At 39.0% G+C, this 25142-nt stretch overlaps 1 protein-coding gene across 1 annotated transcript in view; it reads left to right on the top strand.

Annotated features, from left to right (window-relative positions):
• The first annotated feature begins 12899 nt into the window (after window positions 1-12899).
• The window catches only part of SV2C (synaptic vesicle glycoprotein 2C), a 78242-nt gene continuing 65999 nt past the window's right edge, over window positions 12900-25142 (top strand). The window contains exon 1 of the mRNA XM_059833917.1: window positions 12900-13479. Within this exon, the coding sequence (XP_059689900.1) occupies window positions 12900-13479 (580 nt within the window). The remainder of the gene's footprint in view (window positions 13480-25142) is intronic.

Genomic DNA, 25142 nt, shown 5'->3' with positions numbered 1-25142 from the left:
CTTAAAAAAAATGCAATTGGATTTTTGGCAGCAGCATTTATATTTGGAGAGGTTAGAGTGCTCATGATTCCCTTTAAGGCCTGGAAGACAATGAGTCAGTCTTAATTGTGAAAAAAGTAATTTCCACCTGAAACTGTTAAATTTTCCCCTAGAGAGAGGTAAGACTTTATGAGTGTGCAGAATCACTTTTTTTAATGCAGCAGAACTAGCTCTCTATTTGAATATCATGTTCCATAATCTTTAATAGCCAAGGTATGTCTGAAACAGAGGGATACGTTAGTGTGATTGCAGACTTCCAGTAAAAACACTGTATCTGGCACAGTGCAGAAAACAGTCCTAGGAAAACCCTAAAGGAACAGGATGAAATAGAAAAAATTGGTGTACATCATCTGGAATGTACACAGTACAGTTTTTTCAGCCAAGTAATTTAGAAAGTACCCTGTTCTTTAAGAATAACAGAGAAAAGCTAAGGTGGATGTAAAACCAGATCACTTTGTTTGAAACCTAGCAGTCTTGGTTGTACTTGTACAAAAATGTTTGAGTAGAATTTAGGTTTGCAGGCTACTTTTAAGATACAGTAATCTGTTCATTAACCTCCTTCATCTTTTATATGAGATGCCAAGATGTTTTAAGACAGATCATCAACTTTTAATTATTTCAGAATGAAAAATAAAGTAAAACTGTATAAAGCTTTTAAATTTAATTCCTACTTAAATACCCTGGAAATTTTTTTGCTATTTATTAATCTGTTTTGAAAGCACTGAAAATACATTTTGCCAAGATATCTGTTATCTGCATATTATCAGACTGGTTTTATTACAGCTGTCTATGAATGTTCTTCCTGTCATTCTTGATTATAGCTGAGTTCCCATGTTGATGAATTTCCATGTCACAGACTCTGAAAGTCATTGTTACTTCTTATGTGCCAGTACTCTTCTTATCAACTCTGTTATTGCCTTATTCTGCGTAATGATCTGTACCTGACGTGTACAGCTTCTACTTCTGTAGGTAGGCAGCTTTCTATTTTGAGTTTGGGTATTTTTGAGTTGTTTTCTCTCAGAGGTAGCAAGTTTATGGAAAAACCCAAGGAAGAAATGATCTACAATAAGCAATGTGTTGCAATTACCAAATACTGATTTTAAGACTTATTTTGATACCTGCCCATGTCAAGTTGGGCAAGTGACCTAACTTTTCTGTGCTTCAATTGCCACGATTTCAAAGCAGGAAAGAGAAAATTAAACATGGTGCCTGTGTAGTTTATCTAAGGTACTTGTCTAAAAGCAAATTCTTGTGCTTCTTAACATTTATAGTCCAAAGCATTTGTTATATATTTCCTGTATATACAAATTCATTTGCAACAAGAAACATAAAGGCTATATGCCATCTAGTTTTGCTTTTCAAAACAGAGCAAAAATAGCTGGCACATTCACCAAAGCGACATTTTTTTACGTTTCAAAGTCACTAGAGATCAGACCTTTTGAACTAGAACAAAATCCTAAAAAGTTGGTGTTTTTATGGCATGTGACAGGGACTTGACAAATAACTGATCCATATTTAATCACTGTTCAGAATTGACACCTTTGCCAAATGTTTCTCCAAGGTCAAATTTATGTGAAAACAGAAGACTGTTTTCATGTGGGCAATGGTTGTTTAACCAGTTTTAGCTAACCATTTAGGCTTTGTGACCTCTGGGTGTGTATATACCACCCGTCCTCCAGTCTGCTGAGGTGTCCCTTAATCTCTCTCTAGTTTTCCAGACTGGATTCTCAAACTTTTCAGTCATTCTGTGAAAGATATATTGGTACACTGTCATATTCAGCGCTTGACACTTAATTTTAATTTATAAAAATGAGCTCTTTGTTTAATACAGGAAAATTGATTTCTTTAAAAAAAAAAAAGTATTAGAATGATAAAATAAATTAGGTGGGGAAGGACCTCTGGAGGTCATCTAGTCTCACACCTGGACTTAGGAAGCTCAGAGTCTTGTCCAGTTGAGTTTTGAATACCTCCAAGGCTGGGGACCCTAGAGCTCCTCGGTGCAGCCATTCCAGCCTCACCATGAAGAATTTCTTCCTTAGAACTGGCTGGAATTTCCCTTGCTGCAGCTTGCAGCTGTTTCCTCTTTTCTTTTTGTTCTTTAACGCCAAAAAGAGTCTGACCCCATTGTCTTTATAATCCCTCATTAGATGATGGAACATGGTGATTAGATTCCTCCTCAAGCCTTCTCCCCTGGAGGCTGAGCAAACACAGCTCCCTCTCCTTGTATATCATGCATCCCAGACCTCTAACCATCCTGATGATGATCTCCCTCTCCAGTTTGTTGTTGTCTTTTTTAGATTGTGGTGGTGGTGAGGGGGGTGAAATAAGACGTGATAGTCTAGTCGTGGCTACACAGGTAGAGGGGAAAAACTCCCTTCAGCCAGTGGGCAGCACCCCTGCTAATGCAACCCAGGATACGACCTTTTTGTTACAGGGTAAAGAACGCTCTGCAGGTTCGTGTTCAGCCTGTTATTCACCTAGACCCTCAGGTTCATTTCTGCAGACTTAATGCAGTGACTTAAATCTAACATATGTAAATATTGATTTAATTCAGGGAATACATTCCCTGTCTTAAATTTGCATTTTGGTGTAACCAGCTTAATGAGATATAGCAATAATATGCCTCTATATTAAAATAGTCATCAGAGAATGCTTTGTTTATTCATTTCCTTCATTGCTTTCTAGCACTAGTGGGATAACAAACTCCAAACAAACCAGTCTATGCCACTGTGGTGGGTTGACTCTGGCTGGACACCAGCTACGCACCAAAGCCACTCCATCACTCCCCCTCTGCATCTGGACAGGGGGGAGAAAATATAACAAAAGGCTCATGGGTCGAGATCAGAAGAGAGACATCACTCACCAATTATCGTCATGGGCAAACCAGATTCAACTTGGGGAAGTTAATTTAATTTATTACCAATTGATCAGAGTAGGATAATGAGAAATAAAACCTAAATCTTAGAACACCTTCCCCCCACCGCTCCCTTCTTCCTGGGCTCAACTTCACTCCCAATTTCTCTACCTCCTCCCTCTGAGCACCACAGGGGGATGGGGAATGGGGGTTGCAGTCTGTCCATCACACATTGTTTCTGCCACCCCTTCTTCCTTGGGGGGAGGACTCCTAACATTCTTCCCGTGCTCCAGCGTGGGGTCCCTCCCATGGGAGACAGTGTTCCACGAGCTGCTCCAAGGTGACTTCTTCCCACGGGATGCAGTCCTTCAGAAACAGACTGCTCCAGCGTGGGCTCCCCAAGGGGTCACAGGTCCTGCCAGCAAACCTACTCCATCATGGGCTCCTCTCCACAGGGTCCCTGGTCCTGCCAGGAGCCTGCTCCAGCATCGGCTCTCCACAGGGTGACAGCATCCTTTGGGTGCACCCACCTGCTCTGGCGTGGGGTCCTCCACGGGCTGCAGGTGGGTATCTGCTCCACCGTGGACCTCCATGGGCTGCAGGAGGACAGCCTGCCTCACCATGGTCTTCACCACAGGCTGCAGGGGAATCTCCTGCCCCCCCTTCTTCACTGACCTTGGTGTCTGCAGAGTTGTTTCTCTCACATATTCTCTCGTCTCTCTGGCTGCTGTTGTGCATCAGGTTTGTTTCCCCTTCTTAAGTATGTTATCACAGAGGCATTACCACTATCACTGATGGGCTCAGCCTTGGCCAGCGGCGGGTCCATCTTGGAGCTGGCACTGGCTCTGCTGGACGTTGTTGGGGAAGCTTCTAGCAGCTTCTCACAGAAGCCACCCCTATATCCACCCCAGATACCAAACCCTTGTCATGCAAACCCAATACAGCCACCAAGAACAAGTGTTTCCTTTTTGATTGAACTTGACAATTCTTCCCATCCAAAATTAGTTGTTACTAATGATTTGTTTATAGTGAAGCATTTCATTATATAGATGCATATGTATACATAATATATTAATATCTATTACGTATATGTATATATTAATAGAGATATTTGTACATATATGGGTAAATTATTTTTTTTAGCTAGGCTCACTGATGTATTTCATGTTCCCCACCCAGGCTCATTTCATTTTACTACACACTTAGAATTATTCCTTTTTCCCCCTTGCTATTTAGGTCAAACTGATGAATGCTCAGTTTCTTCTCAGGTTCCCACAGTTGAAGCAGTGCCTTACCAGAAAAGTTTAGTATGTCATTCTTGATTTTATTATTTTCCTATTTTCACAAGATATTTTGGCAAGGATGCTGGCTGAATGCCAGTGAGGAAATGGGCTTTCAGGTCACAGAAAGCACTATATATAGTTTGTCACTTTTTTTTGCTCAGGAGAGACAATGCAAACATCCTTCCCTGAAGAAGGAACATTCTTAGAACTAGCATCAGTCTGATGTTGAGCTTGTGAAACAGAGAAATAAAATTCAAGTAGCAAGTTCAGCTGTTGCCGTGCTGAAAATGTCACATAATAAAATATTTAGGAAATGAGAACTATGGAATTCTAAAAAAGGATTTTGTTTTCCAACTTTTCATATCCTGTTACAAACAATAAAAAGTAACAGGTGTTAAAGATAAAAAAGAAAGTATATGTGCTTTGACTGAATAGCAAAATGCCTGGAAGGCAGCGTGGGTTAAAAACCAGGGTGTTAAAGTATCTTTTAACATTACGCCAAGAAACCACTACTCTCTTACCAAGGTTTATTGGCCGCAACAGCTGATTCCCCATGAGGAGGCCAATATAAACCAGCAGCAGAGAAAGAGGGAGTTGGCAGACTGTATTAGCTGAGAACTGAGAAGAGTCTTGGGACTCTAATTCCGCAGGCGCAGGGATGACGTGCCCCAACAGAAAGCCTGCAGCACGGAAAGCTAATTCTTTTCAGACAGTTTTCCCAATGGGAGTTGAGACTGTGACCCTGTATTTCATCCTGAAATGTAAAGAACACTTGCCTACTTTATTCCAGGAAGAAAGGAAAGGCATTTAATTCCAGCTTGTAATACAGCTTGCCCTACAAGATGCCCTTCAACCTTCCCGTGTTTTCCCTACGCTCCAGCACTGTTCTGTGGCATCTGTCAGTCTAGTATTTGTACAGTTGCTGTTTCATAGTACCTGCACATCGCAGATTTGTGCAGAGTAATTCCAGAAATGGTTACTTGAGTGGTTGAGGCTCATCCTGTTTCATTTTCAGATTTTATTCTCTGGAGTCTTTCTACAATGCATTATTTTATTATTTTGCTTCCACAGTAGGACCCCTTGGCTATTGTTCTTAGAACTTAACTTCAGTCTCAGCAATTTTAAAACACATTTTCCCAGATAGCTAACCCCAGGTTTTCTATCTTTCTACTTCATTGTAAGGGGAATTCTTTTTCTGTCTTCTTTTGATCTTGAGCCATTCTTGACAGCTTCTGGGCCTTTACTTTCAGAGGAGACTCTTGTCTGCTTTCTGTGCAGCAGCAAACATGATCAGATGGTCATGGCAGATACAAGAAAGTAAGTTATGGTTGGTGTGATTTTGGTAGGGGTTTTTTGACTAGCAGTGTTGAGCAATGAAATCTTGCTTGTCCGCCTGCTTTGTGCTATTCCCTCACTATCAAAATGCAGGATAATTGTTTTCACTGTCATTCTGACAACTGAAAATTATGAAACATATTGACTGCACATACCCTGATGAAGAAAGTGAATTTCCAAGAAAAGTGGGTATGAGAAGGGGGATAGCTCTCAGCTCCAGTGGGAAATACATTTTTCTTTTACTGTGACAGTCTAAACAGTGCAGAAATATGTTTAAATATGTTTGGTTAAAACAAAAGTTTTGAAAATAATGACATTTCAACTTCTCTAAGATTTGGGCAGTCATTGAGGTAGTGTGGGTATGGTATGCGATCTCATTAACTTTCACTGAAGAGACTTAGTTTACGTCATCCAGCCTGAAATTTCTCCTTGTTTGATTCTTCTCAATACTTATTGAACACGTTGATGCATTTTAGTAACTACCACTCAACACAGATCCTGGAAATGCTCATTTAAGAGATTCACAGGAAACATGGAAGAGTGTTCAAAGTGCAAATTAAAACCACAATGTTGGAAGAGCATTCCAACGGTCCTGCCTTGCCTTTAATGAGAATGAATTTTTCAGTGTTTGCCATGTAAAAACAGCAAGTAGCATCTTCAAGTAGCCAGATATTGATCAAACTGATTGCAAAACCAACAAAAGCCATTAAAACGCTGATATTTAAGTACAATAAAGCAAAGCAGGTAATTAGCACTAGATTTTAAAAAGACTTGCTTGTAAAGTTATTTTCTTTGCATGTGCTATTCTCTGTTATTAGTTTACTGTGTAAAAGATGACAAGAAATTTCAAAGTATGTCCTATTTTTTGTTCAATCACCTTTTTGTAGAAAAGTAAACTTATCATTAAAAAAAATTCAAAGGAAAGGGTCACTCCACTGTAGAGTCTTTAAAGTTTTGCTGCTATAATTTAATTAATAGATATGACTATTTCAGTTTTGTAACTCTGTCTAGTCCTGCTGTTGAGGGGGTCGCTGAGCTGAATCTGCTTCTAAGGAATTAGATGGGTTGGTAAGTATTACAACCAGAGAGTAGATAGCATCTTCCCTTGCTGTCAGTAATAAAGCTATTTTCTAGGTCAAAAGAAAGGGTGAAAAGAGCTTAATAAGAGAGTGTGGACCACAGATGAATTCTCAATCCAGATTGTGACCTTAGGTGAATCTGTGGATCAGAGGGGTTTAGAAACCTGAGTGTATTTAATGACGGCCAGCTGAATTAGACACGTCTTGTGTCACTGTATAAAAGGATGGTGGTGCTCATAGAACTTACCAGCGTTGTGGCACCCTCCTTCAGGATATTCTTTGAAAGGTATTTAAAGCATAGAAGTAATGCAGGGAGGAGTAATATAGTGCAAGTATAAAGTGAAGAATGGCCCAGCTCCTAACTTTGGACCTATCATTTTCTACTGTCGCACCCTTGGTTAAAGGAGAATTCATTTTTACAATATTATTGAATTTTTATCACAGATGATTCACTTAAGATTTCCTGATTTTTCACTGGACAGAGTTTTTCATTTTTGGTCTTACATATGCTTTTGGTCCGATTTCATTGTGCCATTAGCTTTTTGGGTTTGTACTGCTTTAAGCGGAGCTTTTGCAGATCCTGTTTCTGTGCTTATATATCCAGCTGTAAGTGAGGAAGAATTAGGCCTGTGATCAAAAGCACTGGGAGAAAAGAATTAGTAGTTGTTTGGTTTTGGTGATACTTTAACACTGAAAGAGGCACCTAAAGATAGTATTTTTTGTTAATGTCAGAGGTACACAGAAAAAAGGAACATACTTTCAGGCAAAAATGTCCCCTTTGTTTTTCTGATAAAAGTTGTCAAATTTCAAGCAAAAACAAGTTAAAAGCAATTCCTCTGGTTTTATTCTGATTAGGTAAATTAGTTAAAAAGTTTAAGAGAAGCTGGACAGGTAGACTATATAATTCAGAGAGAGAAACGGTTATTTCTGCTGGTTTACTGAGGAAGGAAAGGAATAAAAAGGGAAGGGAGAGATTGCAGTGTACCATGAAACCCCAGTCTCTGCTGAGTTCATGATCTTTGATTTGTACTAGACTAATGAATTCCCAGGCTCATCTCATGTATGTGTTTTGTGGCTGCACTAAGGATGAATAGTGAAAAGTGCTTGTACAGGACAAGTGGTGAGAATGCCATCTGAACTGGGAGAGCGTTGGGGACTGCAACTGTTGGTGGCACTGCAGCTTTACAGTGATTTATATGGCTTTGGCAACTGTAGCCTGAGATAGAAGAGTTGCAGCCCAGGTGTGTGACTCTTGACATGAGAGAAAGAAAATTTGCTTAGGCTATAGAAGCTTATCTTTTAATCTACTAACATTGCCCAAAAAGAATCCCACTCTCACCAGCTTTGGTGCCAGCTTTTATTTATTATAAGTAAATAAATACCTCTATAAATAAATAATACCTCTATAAATACTTTTATTGAAGTATCTATTCTTTACTGGGGCATACTGAAGCAAGTACTACCCTGGAACAATAAAAGAAACAGCTCTTCTAGATCAGTTTTGTGCATGAAGAGAGGGGGAGAAAGTTTGCTGGTATCCCAGTAAATTCAAGGATGGGTTGTACTGCTGCATACGGCTCAGGACTGTGGTGACTTGTAGGATTGCATCCTTCGTGTTATTTGAACGGTGCCATGTAAAAACTGTCGGAGAACTTTAGTAAAATTTGAATACCTTTGTTCTTTGTCATGACACAGCAATGCATAATGTTTTTCTATTCTTTCTCCCTCTTTTTTTATAACTGAAAGCACATTCAAGAAAAAAGCATCTTCTGTTTGTGAATTTACATAGTTCAGGTGCCTATATTTCACCTGGAAATAAAATCATTTGGCACATCAGAGTAGTATAATTGGAAGTAGTCATGATCTAACAGAATATTATATCTTCAGATGGAGACTAACTTGGAGCACCAGATAAACTCAGAAGAAACAAAACACTTGTATCCATGCAAAGGTCATTGTTAATAAAAAATGAAGGTAGAAAACCAGAAATCAAACCAGAATCAAAATGTTGAGTAAAATGTGCATTTAAAAAGGCATCGACTTAAACAAGAAATGTTTTTTAACATTTTCTTTTTCTTTGAAAAGGAATTACAGGTTCAAAAGAAAAGCAGGAAAGATGCTATATTAAGTCCCCAAGTGTATCTGAAATGCCGTAGCTCAGTTTGAGTATGACTTCCAGGTCTACTCTGAAAAATTTATTATCTGAAGATATACATTTAGTTAATATCAAGTGTTGTTAGTCTTCAGTGAGTCTTCTCACAGCTTATGTTAAGCTTTATGGGAATATGTTTTCTGACATCTCATAGATTTACATCTTCATGGGACCTCACTGATCTAGTTTGTCATGTCCAACCTTTATTTCAGATGCAGCACAATATGTACGAAGTGGTAACTATACTGCAATTTGTCAATATAATAGAATGGAAAAGAATAAACGTTAGAGCAAACAAATAATTTTATTTTTTTGTGCATGCACCTTTAATTGTTTTGGAAAAAAAAAATTGTAGGTATTTCTTGAAATAATATTTTTATTTCAGGTGAAATCACTATTTTCCTGGGAATATTTTTTTTTTTTTTTAGTTAAAGGACTTGAATAGGAATGTGGTGTTTAGCTTAGTGAAAGCGAGCATGCTTGTTGGGTAAGACAGTTGGCACAAACAAGAATATATGGCTAGACTCTCATCTGTGCTTTGCTGCTTTATGCTGTTTAGGTAGTAATTAATTCTCACTCTTTCAGATTTTCCAGTTGCTTACTTGTAGTCACTCAGTCCAACATAATTATAAGGGTGGGGAGCTATCATGCATGGGCTGTAAATAATTCCTTGTTGTACTTATCACCCTTAAGGCAGGGATTTCGGTTCATTGTTAAAGCAAAGCTGTTTAAAAGAACAGTGTTCAAATTAGGTGTGCTGCTTGGAAACTTAGGCAAGATAATGAGAAATTTCTGATTTCATACTCAGTACATCTTTCAGAAATTTGACTTGGTCTATGTGCAGGTTTTTGCTGTTAATGAGTTTCAACAGGTGTAATTTCTTATTGACATACCTGGTCTATCATACGCTGCAGTGTAAGCTCAGTTGCTTTGGCAAATTTGTGTTTTTAGAGTCTGCTGAACTCATGAGGTAGGTGTACTACAGGAGTGCAAAGAACGGTTTTCCCAGTGTTGGCATTTAGACTGTATGTTCATTCAGTATTCCTAAACTCCTGCTGTCTTCCCTCCATAGATATACCCTCCAGTAAAATAGAATTTGACAAAAAAATCCTTAAAAGAAGACTGTACTTGCTGAAAAAAAATCCAACCGGTAATCTAAGAATTAGAGGAGTTGAGAGCTTAGGTTAAATAGGGTGCATGCGCACTCTAAAATAATCTAAAATGGTCAAAATCTAGGAACACTTTGTAATCATTAGCCCTCAGAAGCAGACCTGTTAGGAGTTCATGAAATTCTTGAAAGTATTTGTAGAAGGCTACAGCAGATGCAGTGCATGTTTTTATGCATTGCATGTTCAATGAGAGCTAGTAGATGCTATAGTCACACACAGGTAACAGTAAGGATCAGAAGCCTAATTCAGTACAAAAAGAGTAACTTCTAAGGAGCGCCTTGAAAACTGAAAAGCTGTAATTAGAGAAACTGCCTTAGCATAAAAAATTCACCAGTATGACCTACTTAGACGGATCATCATGTACCTAGAAATCTGGCTAGAGTTTTCAGTCATAAATATTACATCCTGGCTTTTTTAAGGCTGCATTTCTCTTCCAGTAAATGCTTCAGTTTGCATTGAATAGTTGAATAGTGCCATTACATCCAATTTCTTTGAGAAACATCCAGAGTGTATGAAATTAGTCTAGAGGAAGGGACTAAAAATAAAGACATTTTCCACTATAGGTGACTTTCTATAGTCATTATAAAAAAAGCTAGGGAAATATCTTTTAGCTTCTTAAGTCGTATTACCTGCATGTCTTTGTGATTTTAGGGTTGGTTATGTTTTATCAGAAGTACATCATGTCCTTAGTTTATCTAATGCAGTCTGTAATTCTTCCTATCCCTCCAAACAGTATCAGTCTTAAAATTGATGTCTGGAATATACTTCTGGGGACAGTGTTTACAACCGACTGAGTAAAGGACTGTTTTTCAAAGCGCTACCCTGATCTCCCATGGAGCTCAAGGGACAGTTCACACTACTTTAGCAAGGGGAATAGGATTTGCTTCAGAAATTTCCAGCCATTTATTCTTACTCCTGCATTACACTGCCTCCTTAGTTGTTCTACTGCAGCTTTTTCTGATGTTATGCTGGAAAGTAGATCATTAAAATGATCATGGTTTAAAAATAACCTTTTCCCCAAGCTGGAAGCAGGCAGTGTTTTCTTGGAAGCACTGCTACAGAAATTTTAGCCTGCTTTCTCCCAGAGGTGAGGCTTCTGTAATCCTGTGGCAGTGTGCAGATTCACCCCACCTTAGCTTTAGACACGTGAGTAATGGTGCAGTTTTGTAACTGATTTTAGCTGTTCTAGCTATGGACTGTTGCCAAAGAAGGATCCTGCATTTCTTCCCTCCCTCTGCTTGCACACTCTGCCGTTTCTTTCTACTACCCCTAGTGATCATGCAGACGTGCGATGAGCAAATTGCCTTGCTGATATGCCTGAAAACTGCCCAGAAAAGAAGGGAACGATTAGTCTTCGGTCAAATAAGCAAGCTGCTCTTGACTTACTGTGTTTGCATTTGTCATCCTGGGGCTGCACAAAGGAAGAGCTGGAAAGGTACAGCAGGGGAGCAGGCGGGGGTCTTGGTGCTTTCATGCAGCTGGATTGACGTGAGCTTATGCCAGACTAACACACCCTGGGGTGAATTAGCTAATGCTATACAGTTGCCCCAGGCTGCCTTTACTGTCACTATGGTCAAGAGAGAAGGTGATGTGTCTGTCCATGATTTATGTATTGGAAATCTCCAAAATGTGAAAGTGCCACCACTTCCATCCACCCAACTCCTTGCACTGACTGTTTTAGGGTAGGACTACATATTGCTAAGACTCAGTGTGAATGCACTGTGAATGCATTGGCCAAGTTCAGTCAGGACCTGGGTTGCTGGTTGACAGCTAGCTGAATATGAGCCGGCAGTGTGCCCAGGTGGCCAAGAAGGCCAACAGCATCCTGGCCTGTATCAGAAATAGTGTGGCCAGCAGGAGTAGGGAGGTGATCGTGCCCCTGTACTCGGCGCTGGTGAGGCCGCACCTCAAATACTGTGTTCAGTTTTGGGCCCCTCACTACAAGAAGGACATTGAGGTGCTGGAGTGCATCCAGAGAAGAGCAACGAAGCTGTTGAGGGGTCTGGAGCACAAGTCTTATGAGGAGTGGCTGAGGGAAATGGAGTTGTTTAGCCTGGAGAAGAAGAGGCTGAGGGGAGATCTTACCGCTCTCTACAATTACCTGAAAGGGGGTTGCAGAGAGGTGGGTGTTGGTCTCTTCTCCCAAGTGACTAGTGACAGGACAAGAGGAAATGGCCTCAAGTTGCAACAGAGGGGTTTAGACTGGATATTAGGAAAAATTTTTTTACTGAGAGAGTGGTGAAGCACTGGAACAGGCTGCCCAGGGAGGTGGTGGAGTCACCATCACTGGAGGTGTTCAAGGAACGTGTGGACATGGCATTATGGGACTGGTGGTGTTGGGTTGATGGTTGGACTTGATGATCTTACAGGTCTTTTCCAACCTTAGTGATTCTGTGATTCTGTGATTCTGTGACTGGTACAGATCTCAGGAATATTTAACTCCCTACAAGATTTGTGTAAGTCAGAGGCTGGACAGAGGACAACTCACTGAGAGAAAAGCCAATATTTGTAGCCTTTTATTACATGGTAGGGTGTTCAAATGAGGGACACTGCAGACAGAGTCCATATGATGTATGGTGCATGGAATCGCTTGTTTTCTTTCAGAATAAAACCTGGTATCCATTGAAAGACTAGAGTGTAATAAATTTCATTCTGAAAACTGGTATCAATATTAGATTTCTCTTCCAAGTATTTTTCTTGTAACCTGGGATATTTGCATCTCTGAAGAAAATCCCAGTTTGTATATTTGAAGCCCTGAACTGTGGTGTCCAGTGCTTAAATGACAATTGGTATGGTACCGTATCAGTGTGAAGAAGCAACTAAGAAGGAGCAAAGCATAAACTTTTTTCTCTCGTATTTTGCAGGTTGAATATTACAGATTCACATGTACTTGGGCTTTTTCTACTGATGTTCAACACACAATAGATATTCTCAACGGTATTCAGCAGGTCCCTCTGCAGCGTAAGTGCAATCCTTCTTTGATACAAGATGGAGGAAACATATAAAGATAGGACTTCATTAGTGAAAGGGGCAAAAGATATTGCCAAAGAGGTGAAGAGGCAAGCGGTGAAAAAAGTGAATAAAGCTGTTGATAAAGCTCAGGATGGCTACACACAGAGGTCCTACAACCGATTCCAGGATGAGGAAGATGATGATGATTACTATGTCCAAGGAGGAAATTATGGTGTAGAAGCTAATGATGATGAAGGATCAAGTGAAGCAACTGAAGGGCATGATGAAGATGATGAAATTTATGAAGGAGAGTATCAGGGAATTCCCAACATCGGGCAGGGCAAGGATGGCATGGTGACCTTAGGTCAGCCTATGCGCGATGAATATAAGGACCGTCATGAACTGGAAACAGAGAGGAAAGCTGATGAAGAAGAGCTAGCACAGCAGTATGAACTGATAATACAAGAATGTGGCCATGGTCGTTTCCAGTGGGCCCTCTTCTTTGTGTTGGGAATGGCCCTAATGGCTGATGGGGTTGAAGTTTTTGTAGTTGGATTTGTGTTGCCCAGTGCTGAAACAGATATGTGTATACCCAATTCTGGATCAGGATGGCTTGGTGAGTAAAGTCTTCACTCTGTCTTTGTGCTATTACAAGTGTAATAGCATCTAAATCTGTATTTGTCAACACCAATGCTTATATAAAAATATGTTTTTATTGAATATAAATAAGCAAGCCACAAAGTGCATTAACAGCTAATATGGATTTAATTAATATTACAATTTTATTTTTTAGATAATTGTTTTCTTTTTCAGTCAGTAAGTATAAATAAATCACTAAAGTGGAAGACTGCACAGTAAAACTTGAGAGGGATACATTTTGTTCTTGTATACAAGAGTAGACATCCAGATGAACTAATTTAAAAAAAACACACCACAGTTGGAGTATTGGAGTTCTGCTGGTTTTATATAGGCGTAATAAAGAGTTGATGACACAACTGTTCAGCAAAATTGTCATACTGCCTGGGAGCCTTCCCAAGGGTGAGGTGGAATGCAATCTGGGAAATGCAGGAAATCCAGGGAAAACGCTGTCCAGCCTTTTCCCTCCTTTTTTCTTTTACCCCTTTTATCCCGATGACTGTTCTCATGTTTATTTTGTATGTTTATGTTTATTTTGAGTCAGGGGGGGACAGAAGTCAGCAGGACAAATGGCTGAAGATGAGCCCGGGGTATGCTTTTTGTGTCTGTTCAGTTGATGAGGATGGGCTGTGTCTCATCCTGTTACCTCTTGCCTCCTGTAGTGCGGCAAATAGGCAGGCTGAGCTAGACTTGCGTGAGTCGGTCAGAGCTGTGAGCAGGTCCATGCTTGCCCTCCCTGGGCATACCTGGGTGCGGCAGATAAAGCAAGGCTGTCATGGGACAGGGCTGTGGAGAAATAGTTCCCTGAGGAAGAGGGGAAGTAGGAGCATGGGAGCTCGGGACACGCCAGAAAATGGAATACATGTGTGTAGATAAGTGGCTTGGGCCTGAAGGACCCAGGCTATTACAGAAAAGGAGGGCTTCATATAAAATGTTTAGGAACCTTTGTCTTCTAGCAGATGTACTGTTTGTTCCCTGCGTCTTTACAGCGCATGGTTCTGTTGCAACAGTCTCATTTTAACTTAGCTCATTTTCCTGATTCTGTTCCTTTGCTCACTATCAATTAGAAGGACCCTAAGATACCAACTGCATCAAAATTAGATTCAGAATTTTAAATAGCACAAGGCTATTTGTGCTATTTAAATAACACAGAAGCTTTCTCAGTAGACCATTAAGCCCATGACAGGTTGGATTCCTGACATACCATTACTAGCAGTTTGGCTCTATAGGTTTCAATAAAGTGGACCATATTCACCCTGATTTATATCTCTAAGCTTCCTTCCATGTCAGAGGATTATGAGTGGAAATGGGAGCTGAGTTCCGAGACGGCTGAGTCCTTTGAGGCATTCCTTGCCATTTGATCATTTGTTGTTAGAAATTAACTACTCTGCCTATTTGTACAGTGCAATGATTAAACTTCTAATAAAAGAAATTAAATTGTCTAAGTTTTTATGGTTTAAGAGCCTGCATGCATATAATCTGTTTGGTACTGCTTGTTTACACAAAATTACAAACATCATATTTGTCATGCTTGGACTTGTGGCTTTTCAGATCTACTTCTTACAGAAAGAAGGTGCATAAACATGTCTATATATAGCCATTTTGGAGCTCTAGAAGTAATTCAAAGAGTAGAGACAAAGAAGAGAAACCAAAGCAACCCCAAACGGTATCTCTAGATAAATGTTACTGTGCCAGCGCAGATAGTAACACAGAATACATTTTATAAAAGCAGTGTACGCCCAGCTTGCTTTTAATGTGATCTTGTTACCCAGTGCTTCACAGTTGAGGACATCTTTAGACTCTACTAATCAATTTTTGTAAGTCCTCTCTATTGCTGGAACAAAAATGATGGATCTTAACCCCATTCTTTAACTACTGATAACTCTGTTTGTTTTACCACATGCACCCTCCCAACACATTGAATGGTCAAAGTTGTCTTTCTTCTCCAGGATGATAACAGCATAAGGGCAGCCACCAAATCTCTCTGCAGTTAGTTTGTATGGGGTTAAGGAAAAGAACAAGGTTATGCAACATTAAGAGGGAGCTTCATGATGCTTACACATTCACTATCTTACTGATCTGCATGTGCAGTTCGTTCCACTTACATTAAATGTTAAACTGGGAAATGGATCTTTTAATAATTAAGACATTCTGACTACTTCAGTACTCCTGGCTTCTCTGATTGTCAAGTTATGAGTGTGGAGAACATGGCCATAATGCTTTTTCTTTGTTACACCTGCTATATAGAATTGAAATTTGGGGCCAAATACATTATATTTTCTAAAAATAGTGTTTCATTTAAACAGTTGCTGTAAGCATTACGGACGTGTCTGGAACTGGGAGTGGGGAGTATTGTCCCTGTAGTAGCAGGTGGCCATGAGCATTCACAGTCACCTGTTAAGGTGTGACCCATGTAAAGAAGAGGGTTGAGGATATCCCTGTCACTAGACTTCTTATAATGCAGTCTTGAGATATATTGGAATTACTCTGTCACTGTTTAACTAAAATTCAGTACAGAAGCTGTTAAATACCTCAGATATATATATATGTGTGTGTGTGTATAAAAGATGCTTGTTGATGAAATTAAGGAAACAGCTCTGGAAGGCTTAGGTGTGCAAGCAATGTATTCTCATGCCTAAAATACAGAAGTTGTAATGGATATCCCTGTATCTTCCTTTTGTAATAATATAACACTAGCCTCTGTGTTGTGGTATTAACAAACAAGTAATTCTGTGCTAAAAGATTAACATACAAAAGCAGGAAAGAGCAGAGATAGGGCTGTTTCTTACCAAGTGTGTATCAAAAGCATTGCAACACGTGGTGGTTTTATCAATAATTTCACATAAATGATATTACTTGCCCATTGCTAATAAAAATACATCATAGACCGCAATCCGTCAGTACACTGATGAACATATTGCTTATAACCAGTGTAGATATACAGCCTTTGCAGACAGCATAACCATAATTCCAGTGATACAAAATATTCATCAGGGCAGTGAATGCTTAGTGAAAGCATTTTTATATGATCATAACGAGGCCCTCACAGCCATGCATTTCTATTACTTTGCCATTGTGATTTCACATCATAATTACATCCTAAATGGGGTCTTCCAGACAGGCATAATTTGTTTTCATGATTATAATTCCATAATCAAGAGGGATTTAGTGTTGTTAGAATACTAAAGTCATGGGACAAGTGCTAGGAGTTATAAGGTGGAATTGGTACACATGTACAATATTGATTTTCCAGGCAATTTTCTAGACTGTTAATAAACTCACTAAGAACATGTTAATTTGTCATTGAAAAAGCACTCATTGACTGAGTTGGAAAAACTGATTTCTCATATGTCATGCCATGATAGTTTACTAGGGAACATGAGCTAATTAAAAGCATGTGACAATATTCATAGAGCCTCCCTGTTGCATTTTTTTTTATTTATTTACACCAGGACAATTTCCCAAATTCTCTCCATATTGACCCTTGTATGAGCTTGAGGTCACTGTTGCTTAATCACCAGCAGCATTTCAGAGCCCATAAAGTTACATGATGAAAGTGCTGATAAAAATAATGAACTGGTTTATCGATACCTTTGAGTTAAATAATAAAATAATATATTTTTTCATCTCCAAGCAGTTGTTTTATTAAAAATGGGGAGGTTGACTTGCTTAAACTCTTCCTAGATTCTAGTGACATGTCACTAAGCGTGAGGGAAAGGCCTCCTCTCCCTGCTCTATAATTTGGCAGTACTTGTGAACTCCTGCACTTACATGGATCCATGTTCACCTCTTGGGTTCTGGCATCAATGAGGCAGGACTGTACCTTCATGAGACAGCTTGTAGGCTCAGGCCTGAAGACGTTGTTTTAACTCTTTTCCTGCCTGCATCTTATCCCTTTGGTTTTACATGCAGCTCATGACTGGACTGAATTTAGGTTAATTCTCTGGGCTCTGATTTGGGTGTACCTTTCTACATAAATTGGTTTCTGTGTCTTCACATGCAGATTGTTCTAAGTTTTATAGGGTTTTTTTCTATAAAATTTAAATTACGACCTTTTCTTACCTCAGCATCTCTGCATTAGAAATAATGAAACATTCTTTTCCCTAAGCCAGGCAAAAGTAGCCTTTTCCACCTATATCTGTTCAGGATGCCATGCCACTGCTGGCCATCTCCTCACTGGTTCCCCCATGGGACCTGTAAGTGCTCATCTTCATGTGCAAGACTCTTGACAGCTGCACTGCTGTCACCATTGCTAGCAGTAGATACAGGCTGACTCCTGCTTGACTGGCCCATGATGCCAGTCTTCATGGCCTCAGCTGGCACATTTTTCAGTTGGATACCTCCATTCCTTTTTGTACTTTAGCACCTCAGCACTAGGAAAAAAAAATCAGGATTAAGCGATTATCTTCTTTAAAACTTTTTTTGCATTCATGCCAACAAAACCTGACATCTGGTTAGCCACTCACATGCTCTGACTGCCACCTTTTCCGGAGGCCAACGATTCCTCATTGCTTCCTGATAGTCTCCCTGGTCTGTTTTGAATTCGTCTATCATCCTGTGTATGAAGCTTAGACAGAATGATCTCTTGAGCATGAACAGTCTATTTTTGTTCTGTGTTACTTACCATTGTGTTAAGCAATGTGTTATTCAAGTCCTTGATAAGTTCATAGATAGGACAGTAACAAAAGGAGAAATAATCTTTATATGTAAAAGATATTCGTAGTTGATTAACCATACAGACAGTTTCTTCCATCTAAAACGCTCAACTATCATGGTAAATCACTGGGCTGACATTACAGGTATTGTGAATATGAATAGCAACAAACAGCTTGCTTCAGAAATCAAAGGATTTTCTGAAAACCCACATTTCGTGTCAAATAATGCCTTGTTGTAATAGTTTTCTCTATTATCAAATTACAATAATCACATTTTGTGTAACATTTGTAGGAAGAAGAGTATCAGAAGTGTTATCTAGGTCTTTTGGGCTGAAGTAGTTTTCAGTCTGGGACAACAAGCATGCGCCTACCCCTTCTGCACTGATTGCCAATTTGCATATTAGCTGGTTTAATGCAATGCTTCCTACATCTACTCTGTCTTAAAACGTACTGACCAAAACGCAGCATAATACTAATCCAGACAGTCCTCCCTCTTACATGCGAGGAAGTGCTCCCCAGAGGCTCAGTAGTTATGCGAAGTGCTTATAATACCAGATGATGAATACTGAATTTCCCCCCACCTAGTTTAAAAAAATACTAGCTTGCCAGATCTTTGCTACTTAATTTCATTTTGGTTTTGCACTGATCTTTTGCAACAACTTTATTTTCAACAACAAATAAATACCTTCCATGAAACTTATTGATGACAAATACAAGTCCTTCACCTGGGACAGAATGACCCAAATCACTGGTACAGTCTAGGTAGAAAACAGCTCTGCAGAAGAGATCTAGGGCTCCTAGCAGGAAATAATTCATTAATATGTCTCAGCAATGCCTTGCAGCAATGAAGGCTAACTGCGTTCTGGGCTGCGTTGGCAAGAGTGACCAGTAAGTGGAGGCAAGTGATTATTTTCACCACATGTGCGATTCTCTGTCCTGTTGTGGAGCCACCTGAAAGAAGAGATTAACAAATCAGGGCAAATCCAGTAAAGGACCAGCAAGATGGTTAGAGGGCTGGAATACATGGCAGCAAAAGGAGATGGGCTTGTTTAGCTTGGAGAAAAGACGTCTAAGAGGGGATCTGTCTGTACTATTTGGCGATGTATTTGAGGAGGTTGTAGAAAAGGTGGAGTCAAATTTTCCTCAGAAGAGCATAGGAGGTAGGAAGTTGCAACCAGGGAACTTCTGATATAACGAAAAAGGTTCACAGTGAGGCGGTCAGTCACTGCGAGATATTGCACAGAGAAGCTGTGGGACCTTTTGGAGATTTTCAAAAGTCGACTGAAGAAGGCCCAGAGCAACATGCTCTAGCTCTGAAGCTAACCCTGTTTTCAGCAGGAGCTCAGACTAGAGGTCTCCAAAGGTCCCTCCCAACTCAAGTTTTTCTGATTCCATAAATCAAAAAATAACTGTCCGTAAATGTACAACACTTCCAGCTTCCTATAACTAAAAGAGATATTGCAGTTGTTACACTTGACTAAATCTTTAAAGGAAGGAATGTTCTGAACTCATGGGTTGTACACAGGCTTGCTGGTTTAAACACATACTAGAGTCTAAATTAGTTTGGGCAAGATCATATAGCTTGAGGTATTTGTTCTCTTCCTGAGCCTGTATGGATTTTTTCTAGATCTGGCAGAAATCTGGGAGTATGCAATAAAATGTCAGTGTATAAAGGACTGCAGGACCTGAGTCTGAGAGGACTATTTTGTAAATGTTGAGGCATCTACATGCTTAGAGGGATTCTCCAACATGCTTAGGCACCTCACTATGTCACTATACTGCTTGCACACAACCTTAGAGACATAAATACATGGAGAAATCTGGAATCAAACTGTTATTCTCAGACTGTGGTTTCCCTTTTTCATGCTTGGATAGGTTTCCTTCATGCAACTTGCTGCTGAAGCAATAAACTTCTCTTTTAGAGAGATTTCTCTTCTTGTGGAGATTCAAAATAAAATTATCTTAAGCAAAATTTTATGTTGAGATTTCTTTGACATTCAGTGCTTGTCATATTCCTTTGTTTTCCCACCTATTAAGTAGCTATAAATTCTCTGTGTAGGCCAGATACCTAGAGGCATCGTGATTTGGTGGGGAGGAAGAGGTTTCTTGGGATTCCTAATCTTTTTTGAGGACTATGATTTAATATGGAAGCTAAAGATTTTGTCTTTGCTAACCGATGGTTAAGTAAACATTTTATCACAAGCTTTTTCTTTTTGCCCATTATAAATAAAAGTACTTTTAAAGCTTGAAAAAAGGCCATGAAAACTAAATATATTGACCTTAATGATCAATTAAGATTACTCCTGTTTGTGAATTCATTAAAACTGGTTTTAACCAGCCTTTTTTATGCTAGGTTATGTTACACTTTTGGCTTAATTGAAATTCTATCTTCAGGGCCAAGTCCAGAATTCAATGACTGGAAAATAGGGAAGTATAATACTGAGCAGATGATTTTCTGTTTTGCATTTCTTCTTAGAATTCAGATATTTAAGAATTTATTTCAAAACAAAATCTACTTCAGGCATGATGGTTTTCTCTTATCTTCTCAGTTCCAGTGATACTTAGTTTTGACAGTATGGTTCCTCCATATACTATCATGCAGAAGATGGGAACAGTTAACCATGTATTTGACACTTCTTTATTTATTAAAAGGTCTGAATTTTAACAGGTTGTCACAAACCCGTCCCTACAAAGCAGTGAGTAAAATTCCTTCCTGCTGCTATAAGTAGGCATCTATGTACAGCACTTTTCTCTTTTATTTTTCAATACTATTATCGGTTGTTAGATACAAGTGAGATTTATTGCATGTTCCTCCATAAAATACAGTAGGAGAAAGTCAGTGAGTTTCTTCTGGTTATATTCCAGTTGTTAGCAGGGTACCAGATTTGTGATGACATAATAGACCACAAGTGACGTAAAATAAAGCAAAACAAGGCTCTGCTACTCTATATTTTACTGTTATGTGCCGCTAGTAGATGTGCTCCCATAGAGTTGAAACTTCCAGGGGAAGATCTATCTTTTTATTATGTTGAAGTTTGGATTTTTAAAAATTATTTTAGACTTCAGGGATAGAGGAAGAGACTCAGTACTCATTTTTTAACGTGAACTCTTGGCCATGGTGTAAATTTTATTGAAGAGGGCATGGATGTCAAAATGTTAGGTACTATATATGTGTCTGAGAATTACTGTATTCACAAGAAATGTGTCTAGGTTAAGAATACTTAGTGAAACCATAGCAGACCTTTAAGTGTGAGGAATCTCATTGAAATAACAGTGAGAGTCCATTGCACTTACGGTTAATAGTAGTAATAAATCTTTAGCAGTGATAGATTTAGAAATAGAACTGCAGTCATTGAAATGTGCGCTAAATATTCCAGAGCAAGGTGAAAACTGGCCTGTAGGATTAATGTCTTATTTCTTCAGAAGGAGATGCCAGAAATACAAATGCCATCATGCATGCTGCTCACCTTTGGTACAGTCCAGTTCCCTTGCAATGACATTATTAAAGTACTCCTACTGCAGTGGTTTTTTCTGCTTGCCTTCCAAACACAATTATTTGAGGGAGAAAAATTAAGAGACAGATCCTTACCCATTCTAAGCAGCTGCATTATGTGGACCAGTGGAGATGGTGGTTATGTTTGGTTTTCTTTTCTGAGGGGAAAAAAGGGACAGTGGAGAGAGTTTGCAATGTAATTTTTGTCTGGTATGAACTGGACTAAACCTGTATCACATGGAATATCATGGGCTTGTCTCAATACAGGAACTGGGAGTACAGATTTGAATGCTGTGTATTCGGTCCTCTGCGTAGTTGCAGGCTCCCATTATAAGCCAGTATTTAAGGTGGGTCACAACTGCCCTCCTTTTCTGAGGATGATATTGTTCCCAAATCATCTTATTGAAGCCGGTGCTAACAGGGAGAACAATATGACCACGTCAAATGTTCTTCCTCTTCCACGGTGTTTCTGCATGCAGCGTTACTGAGGAATACAAGCTACATTGACTTAAATGTTCACTCTTAGTTTTTAAGAGGTTCACCATTTAGCCTGGGTTTAAATATAATATTTCCCTGGCTCAATACCCAGTTTCAGTCATGCAGTTTTAACCTGAGTAACACACTCAGCACAAGCCAAAATGAAATTACATCATTGCAGTTCATAGGTGAGAGCCTTGATGTTTGTATGCATTTTCAGCCCAGCCAAATGCTATTTTAACCAACTTATCTTTTGAGAGCTCTGTAAGTAATGTGATACTTACTTCTTTTTTTCTTTTTACGTTAAATGGGCCTAACTACACTTGTATACCTTGGAATAATGTCAGAGATCAATCAGTGTACATATAGCTAGCAAAGTACTAGGTCATTTTTTGAGCAAGACATTTGTTGCCAGAATATAACATTTCTTAAAAGTTTAAGCTATGCTTGCTTCAGCTGAATTCAATCCGTACAGTGGATATTGGGAAACTTGCTTTTATTTAAATGATGAAAAATACAGCCTGCAATTGGGATAACATATGTACTTGTGAAGACTTTATGAGTAGCGGGTTAAGATGCTTGTACATTTAATCACTTACTTAGAAACATGCATTACCATCATGTGCAAATATCCCTGTACCGTTTATTTGCACACAAAAATAAAGCTAAATAATTATGCACTTGTAGTTCTCTACAAAACTCTGTGTCAGAGATTGATTGTGTCTAAAATAGTTAAAAATCACTGGGCTTCTTTTTTATGCACTGCAGGTTATTTTCTGGCTCTGCCTATTCCATCACAGATGAGTGATTTTACCATTTGTGTCACACAAATTTATAGTCTTACAAAAGTGGCCAAAAGAAGGAAATGTCTCCCAAAGGAAAACTCCGAGGGCCATGGTGATTTCACACATTTAATTTGACCGTTGCCTCCACTTTTTCCTCCCTCTCTCAACTGCCATGGGATCTCTGGCTGATGATACATCACTTCTTAAATCAATGTGTCAAATGCAGTTTTTTAACCAAACCAAACATTTAAAATATGATGGTGCACTCTCTTCCAAGTCCTTGTTTGGTTAATTTTGCAACACAGTTAAATTATGATCGGCAAGTTTTCATTTGTAGAAATGTTGATTTTCATGATTTGTGTATTTGTAGCTCTAATTTTGCATCTTGCATCAAACGTTGAGCTATGAAATGAAAGAGGGAACATATGAGCTCCCCGGCAAGAAGAAGACATTTTCACAGAGAAAGTGTTAATGAACTTCATTAAGACATGGAACGAACATAATTTAATGGCTCTCTGTCACAGATGAGTAAATTTCTTCCTATGCGTTTTATCCATGGATTTAACCAATCAAGGATTTTAGAACCTTTCAAATTTTGACTTGTCATTTTATCTTACACTATCAGTATTTTGAAGAATTGAAAGCAAATTGTATGTTGTGATAGGTACGGTTTGAAATAGCTACTTATTCCAGACCTTTGGCTTGTGTAAGGGAATGTCAGTGCTGAAAAGTATGGAACACAGTAAATTTTTTAATCTACTCTGACTGCATTTTACAGCAGATGTGATTCTTTCCTTGTGATGGGTACATCACCACACACACCTGGTTCCCTTGTTTGAAGTACCAGTTTTGTATTGTTTCAAATGTATGGAATACCACTGCTTTCATAGCTGATGCAGAATCAAAGTCGCTATACTATACAAGTATAAATACTTAAATGAAGGAATGATACTGAGTTACTGCTAGAATAGGTACACGAATATGACATGCAAATTTTTTAAACTACTCATGCAAAAACTTGTTTAACAACAGCTATAGTGATAGTTAACAGTTTGTCCAGGACACTGTTATTTACTGACATTTATAGCACAGTTTATTTTTTCATTTATTCTTAGGCGTTTTTCAACACTTTATCAGCTCTATACAGAATGGAAAGGCTTGATAGGAGGGGATGATATAAATGTAAGGTTTTGCAGTTTCACGTACTACAACAAACTAACAGACCACAGGAGTCCGGGAGGAATTACTCACAGATTTTTTGTGTGACTGGAACTATGGGCGACTTAGGGAAGTTCTGTTCATAATTTTTTTTTCATTACAGAAGGTCAGATTTTACATCCAGGCCAACTCTACTTACTACTCAGACTTCTAGATGGGCAACAGAATAAACTATTCTCTTCCCTACCACTAACTGTAAAATGTTGTTCCCTGGCTCTCTTAAACCAATGACCCTTTTACCCAACATCTACCAGTCTTTGTTGCAGCTGGTGGAAACAAAACCAAGAGTTTTTGATGACACATTACGTATGTCAAGTTATTCTAGCTTTTCTTAACAAGGAAGCTTTTCTCAGGATAAACATGTGATGAACAAAGTGTCTTCAAAGACTCACAGAAAAACCATTTATCAGGCAGACAGATGTTTTTGTCTGACTTTTTTGGAGGTTTGTAGAAAGTTGGGAGAGTAATGTAAAGTAGGAAAAATAAGAAAATGGTGTAAAGTGACACTGGCTTTATATTCATAGTATTAAAAAAGGTCTACATTCTCAAGGATAGGCAAAGGGGGCCCAGTTGCAAATTTCTTCATGTCATGTTATCTGGACTAAAATTATTTGCTGTATACCGGTTAGCAGTGGAGAGACACATATGAAGTTGAGGGAGTAGGGATGAATATAACCCATGTGATGCATGACTATTGTATATTGCCTTTGTCTGGTATTTGTCAGACTTGCTCGTTTGCACAGAGCACAAATATTTTCCTAATCCGCTAGAATTCAGAGCGATTTTCAAGGTTGGTTCTGAAGTTGCCACTAGCAAGTCCTGTTAAATGGAGATCATGAACTGATAGATACAGTCATCTAAACAATTTTCCATTTAGACGTTGTAACAGTGCCTCTTGGCACTATTGTAAACACATAATTAAAAAGCCTGTTTAGCATCACCAGCACCTGCAGGTGTGTTGGCACCATGCAGAGGATTATTCTGATCTGTTATTCTTCATTCTGACATTGGATTA

The sequence above is a fragment of the Gavia stellata genome, chromosome Z, assembly GCF_030936135.1.
Source record: "Gavia stellata isolate bGavSte3 chromosome Z, bGavSte3.hap2, whole genome shotgun sequence".
Lineage (NCBI taxonomy): Eukaryota > Metazoa > Chordata > Aves > Gaviiformes > Gaviidae > Gavia > Gavia stellata.
Note: the sequence above shows the minus strand (reverse complement) of the source record. Positions and strands in the feature narration are given on the sequence as shown.